At 53.1% G+C, this 6000-nt stretch overlaps 1 protein-coding gene across 2 annotated transcripts in view; it reads left to right on the top strand.

Moving 5' to 3' along the window:
- MEF2D (myocyte enhancer factor 2D) overlaps positions 1-3853 on the top strand; it is a 33484-nt gene extending 29631 nt beyond the window's left edge. For both annotated transcript variants that reach the window (XM_012658879.1, XM_012658880.1), the window contains one exon: positions 4-3853. In XM_012658879.1, coding sequence (XP_012514333.1) covers positions 4-15 — 12 coding nt within the window. In that variant the 3' untranslated portion in view covers positions 16-3853. The remainder of the gene's footprint in view (positions 1-3) is intronic.
- Positions 3854-6000: the final 2147 nt, after the last annotated feature.

The following is a 6000-nucleotide window of genomic DNA, read 5'->3' on the forward strand; positions in this document are numbered from 1 at the left end:
CAGACATTAAAGTGACGGTTCCCACTCCCCTACTCCCAGCCTCCCCGATGAAGAGTTGACAATCTCACCGCCCACCCCCTGTCCTGGGCTCCTCCCGCTCGACCCCCTCTTCCTTTCTTGTGCTCCGTGTCCTGTTGACAGTTACATTTGTGTATAATTATTATTATATTATTATTATTATTATATTTTTTTTAATTTGGATTCTCGCTTTGGAGAGGAGGATGCTCTCATCCCCTCTTTCTACACCTCCCACCATTTTCATTGGCTGGGAGGGCTCTCTTTTTTGCGGGAAGGGGGGGACACTTTGCACGTTGTACACATATGCTGCAGGAAGGGGGTGGGGGGCCCGATAGGCCTTTGGGAAAGGACAGGTGCCGAGCCCTGCATGTGGAGCCCTCCCACCCCTCCTCCAGATAGAGGGAAATAACCAAAAAGACTACCAAACAACAAAAAACCCATACAATAGACTGAAACCCCAAAGTTGGCTTGATGGGTGGGTTTGTGTTTCAAGGGGAAAGTGAGGCAGAGGTTCCGAAAAGTCCCTCTGCTTCCGGGCTGCTCATGAGGCCATACACACATGGGGCAGAATACCCAAGCCTGGCCCCAGATGCCCCTGCACACACGTGCGACACACCCTCACTGACTCGCGTGTGCTGCACCTGCAGGATGTGTGGGTGCTGGCGGAGCTTTGGGCCGGGAAGGCTGCCTGGGAATCCGAGGACGGGGCAGGGGTTTGAGGTGGGAGCCTCTCTTGGAAGCACATTTGGAGAGAAAGACAGAGAGCCATGAGAAGAGGGCTGAGGAGGGCAGAAGGGCTGGGCAAGGGGCAGATTGGGGCCCCTCCCTTCCCCGGCTTTTTCTCTAAGATATACAGTGCAATAGCTCCCATCCCTCACTCGACGCCAGCCCAGGGCTGGCCAGTGTGCAGGGAGAATGGGGAGAGGGACTTGAGCGAGGTGGCTCGGGGCAAGAGTCGGCCTGGGGCTTCCCTGGGTGCCCAAAGGCCAGAGCCCTTTCATCAGGGCAAGTGTGGTGAGGGGACGTCCTGGGCCTTGCACGCACACTACCCAGAGGAGTGGACACTGGGATGGTTCGTGGCTGCGGGAGGTCCCTGTGGATGAGGTCCGTAGAGGCCCCTCTCCCCGGCCCCTCCGGTTAGCTCCTTCTGCACCTCGCCCCACCTTCCTGCTCTTGGCACCCCAATGTCTCTTGCTACCTCCTTGTCCCGCCACCTCTAGGCTGCATCCCACCTTCCCTCTTGGCTACTGTAATTGTAAATAGCGACCTTTGGAAAACGTTAGCCGTGTAACAGTCCAGGAAACTGTTTTTTTTTGTTGTTGTTGTATTGATATGAAATGAGATTCTATTTTTGTCAAAGTATATTGTAATAATAATGACTCAAACGGCCCGTACTGTACAGACGAGATTCTTCTGCTGTTGTTTTTGCTCCCTTTCCCCTCCCCTGAGCCTGCCCCTCTCTGCTGCCTCCTCAGGGGGGCAGTGGGCAAGGGGCTCAGGGGTAGCCGAAGCTCGGGGTCCCGAGGCCTCAGGCTGGATCAGAGATCAAACTGGAGGGGACAGACACCCAGCCTGCTCTCCCCCACTGCACCCTGCCCCGAGGAGCCTGGCCTGGGTGACATGGGCAGGCAGACAGGGGTCTGCCCCACTCCTCACACAAGCCCAGCTCCTCTGCCCAAGGGGTGCAGCGCTCCCTTGGGGTTTCCTCTCACTCGGACAGTAGAGTCAGACAAGGCCGAGTTTTATGGCAGATGACCATCTTTGCCCGCCTCTATGACCCAGCCTCTTGCAGTATTCCAACACTTGACGCAGGGAAGGAACCAGAAGCAGAGGGGTGTGCGTGACCACACATGTACTGAGTGTGTTCCTGAGGGCATCCGGTGTTTTATATGTCTGAGTGTACCCTTGTATTTATGTGTGTATGTACGGGTGCATGGCTGTACCTTTGTGTGTCTCTGAGCCTGTCTGGGTGTGTTTGTGAATCTGTGTGATTGGAGCTCTAGGGGCATCTCTGTGTTGTGTGGCTGGTGTGTGTTTACAAAGGGGCAGGTGGCTGTTCCAGCTCCACAGCCCTGGCTTCCAGCTCTCTGACCCTTCCTCCCTCCTTCCCTGCTTTCACCCTCTGACATGTTCAAAATGCAGTTAGGGGACTGGCAGTTGGCCCTCTTTGCGTCTCCCCATAGCCCTACCTCTGCCAGGGCCTCCCTCCATGACCCTTTGCTTCCCCACAGTTGTCCACGTAGTCCCCCACACCGTGACACAGTTCCTGGAGTGCCCTTTGCCCTCACCCCAGGCCTGCTTTCAGAGCAAAACTCAAGTTCCTCTTCCTCCCTGAAGCTTTTTCCTCAACTGAGCAGGGATCCTTCCTTACTCACAGCTTACCCCGACCTGCTGACCAGGCGGGGACACGGCACATCCAGCCTTCCCACCTCTCCTGCAGGTTCCTGGAGGGAGTTTCAAGAACTGATGAGACTTAATCAGGGGCTTGAAAGAAGCCAGGGTGCAGTCTGGTGCACGTGTGCAGAGCCTTGCCCAGTGCCTGACGCACAGTAGGCGCTCAATAAATGTTGAATGGGTGAATGGTTGAATGATAGGTGCTCAATAAACGTGGAAAGACTGGCCTTCCCTTCTCAGGCTCTTCCCACTATTAGTCTACCCACTTTCTAGGCCGGGCTTGGCCACCATTAAGCATGGGGTGGGGGTCAGGGCCCCTGCAGTTCACGGTGCAATATTCACCAGTTTTGCCCTCTGCCTCGTAAGGCAAACCTGGCTTTTGATTACCATGTGTGGATGTGTCTGTGTCCTTTCCTCTCTGTCCTTGGGGACGGGGTGGTCCGTGAATGAATATGTGACATTTCTGCAATTCAGTATCCTAAGGTTTCTCTTGGCGGAAGGGGCTCCTGGCTGGCCAGATGAATGGGTCCCTGGGAACCCAGACCTCAAATGGGGACTTAATTTCTTCTTCCTCTCACAAGCCAAATTTGCCTCCACCCACTCACTCCCTCTGAAGAACTGGGCATTTGCCAAAGTAACCACTGGAGTCATCCAATGCTCCTCCCCTCCCCAGGTTTCCCACAGCTTTCAGGGACAGTGGGCAAGAGGACCCCACCTCAACAGAACACACCATCCCCCCCAATAGTGTACTCAATGCAGCGAGACTGACCCTTGACCCCCACTTAACCCTCCCCACCTTGGACAGGAAGGAAGTAATGCACCTTCTCTTGCTGATTATTTATTTGTTTGGAGAGACAAAAATGATGTAAAAGTGTATCTAGAAATATCTATATCTCTATATATTTTTAACTGACTCTTTGGAATCCCCTGGGGTGGGGTGAGGGTAAATTTAGGCTTTCATGGAGGGGAGGAGACATGGAGCTTGGGAACTCCTTGTCCTCCCCTCTGCTGCCTCTCCCCGCCCCCTAAAGCAGTTGGTAGTAGGAATGGGATTTGTATGGGGGGAGGGGGGCTGGAATGTTACACGGAGAATCTGGATTCTCTCCTCTTCCCCATTCAAGTCCCAGGCGGAGGGAGGGGGGTGAGGAAGAGGAAGAGAGGGGCGGGACAGGCCATGGAGGTGCCCCACCCCAAAACCCGACAATCACCCACACTCCTGGGGCTCCTCCTGGGTCCTGGGGCAGGGCGAGTCCAAGTGTGTGGCTGTTGATTTGTTTTCAATATTTCTTTTCGTGCTGTATGGTGATGCTTTCTTAGTATTCTACACAATAAGAAAAGACAAAGTCCTCGAGATTCTTATGAGTTTTGTTTGAAAACTCTTTCACTATATTTGTTGTAAAGAGGTTTACTATTAAAAGAAAAAGAATACACGTTTCTGATACTTCGGCTTGGGTTTTGGTTTCTTTGGCGCGGCCGAGGAGGGGAAGGAAGGACTGGTGTGGCCCTGCCAGGGTGAGCGGCCAGCCCTTCACCCTGGCGGGGAAGGTGGAGGTCAGCCTGCAGGGCAGGGTGCTTCCAGGTGTCTCAGGTGGGATTTGTAGGTGAGAATTTCTTCCAGGTTCTCTGTCAGGAGGCGGCAGCCCCAGGACTAGGGAAGGGTTGTCCAGTTAGAAGCCACAGGAGGGATCCTGGGACCCAAGAAAAGCAGAAATACCACCCAGGGTCGTCTGGCATGGAATGGTGTTTGGTGTAGGGGTGTAGCACCGTAGAGGACGTGTGACTGCCCACAGCTTTCTGCGGCAGGAACTTGCCCGGGGCACTGTGTTAGGCACAGAGAGACTCCACCCTCATGGTCCTCACAGCATGCTTCCCTCCAGCAGGGGAAGCTGCCCTTGCTCTGCCTTTCCAAGTGCTTTAACAGTGCCCGGGAGCCTCTCCTGCCTTCCTCACACATCCCAAAGCCAGGGTGGGCTGCTCTTACTCCTGCCTCCTCATACCTGGCACAGCCATGCCATGGGGCAGATGCAGTGCATTAGCAGGCTTGGCCCACTACTAACAGGGTTTGGCCACTCCTCTGTCCCTAGCCCATGCTAGGCACTGCAGAGGCAAACATGGAGTGTGAGGGCCCATATATAATGGTGGAAACAGGCCTCCAAATGCCTAAAATCCACATCACATGGTGAAGGCTGTGTTTGCTGCATTTACAGGCTGCTGCAAGAGCCCCGCTTCACTGACATGGGAATCAGGCAAGTCACAGAATGTCTCTGTGTGTTGGGTTTCCCATGCGACCGTCCATACTGGTCCTGCTTCCCTCCTAAGGTCATTGCTGAGTTCACCCCACGTCTCCCTCAGCAGGGGCAGAGAGGAACAATGAGCTGAGCAGGAGGTCCAAGATGACCTCCGATTATCCCTGCCTGGTATTCATGTCCTTGTATGGTCTCCTCCCACAATGAATCATGGTTGGTTTGTATCTCTTCTCTCTCCCTCCCAGATGCCATGTTGTGGGACACTTAAGCAGCCCTATGGAGAGGCCCACATGTCCAAGAACTGAGGCTTCCTGCCAATAACCATTCGAGTCGGGTCATCCTCCCTTCTGTCTTTGTAGTTCCCCAAATTCTACAGACATGGGTACAAGTGAGAACCCACTAGTACGATGTATTCTCTAGCTTCCCCATGCCCATGAAAGAGGGGACCTTTTCCTGAGGTAGCCAGGACAGCCCTGACCTAACACCCAAATCATGAGCAAAGCCTCTCTCGTGTACACCTCCTGAATGTTCCTCAGACTGCCTGGCCCACCACTCCTTCACTATAGGTATCACCCCATTTCATCTTGGGAGGGCCTTGCTATTGCCCACAAATATTTCCTGTTCTCTTCCCTTCCTGGACACGAAAAGCTGTGCATCCCAGCCCCTGCGTAGTCAAGCTGGGTCATTGGACGAGTTCTGCCCACCAGCCTGTAATGGGAAATAATGTGTGTCCTTTCTGAAATGCAGCTAGTGTCTGATTCTCCAAGTGCTCTTTCCCTGTTGTGAGAATTGCAGAAGCATATGTTGGGATGGAGTGCTAGAAGATCAAAGCAGCCTGGATTGCTAAGCCACCTTAAGGTGTTTGTCCAGCACCAGAGTGCGAATAGAAAATATTAATAAGTGTGTTGTGTTAAGCTGCAGCGATTTGAGTATAATGCCTGCAATTATAACCTACATATTGATGCAGTATCCATCTCATGCTTGAACAACCTTGAAGCCCCATCTACTGCGTACTCCTTGGGTAAAGATCTCTGGATTTGGCATAGTCCAGAACTAGTTCAACTGCTAGTTCTGCCACCTACTAGTTGTGTGGCCTTGGATAGCCATAATCTTCCTAAGCCTCTATTTCTGTATAACATAGCTAATAGCTGCCTGTTTTCTTTAATTCCTCCCTTCCCCTTCTACGATCCATCCTCCCCATCTTTGACCCACCTCTGATAATCTAACACCTCATAGTTCTCCACTCCCATCATATAAAGTCCAAACTCCTTGGTCTGGTTCCCAAGGCCTTCAAAGAGCCAATACAACCCCCTTTTCCGGGCTTAGTCCATCCCACTCCCTG

This window comes from Propithecus coquereli, unplaced genomic scaffold (genome assembly GCF_000956105.1).
Source record: "Propithecus coquereli isolate 6110/MARCELLA unplaced genomic scaffold, Pcoq_1.0 Scaffold59, whole genome shotgun sequence".
In the NCBI taxonomy this organism is placed as follows: Eukaryota; Metazoa; Chordata; class Mammalia; order Primates; family Indriidae; genus Propithecus; species Propithecus coquereli.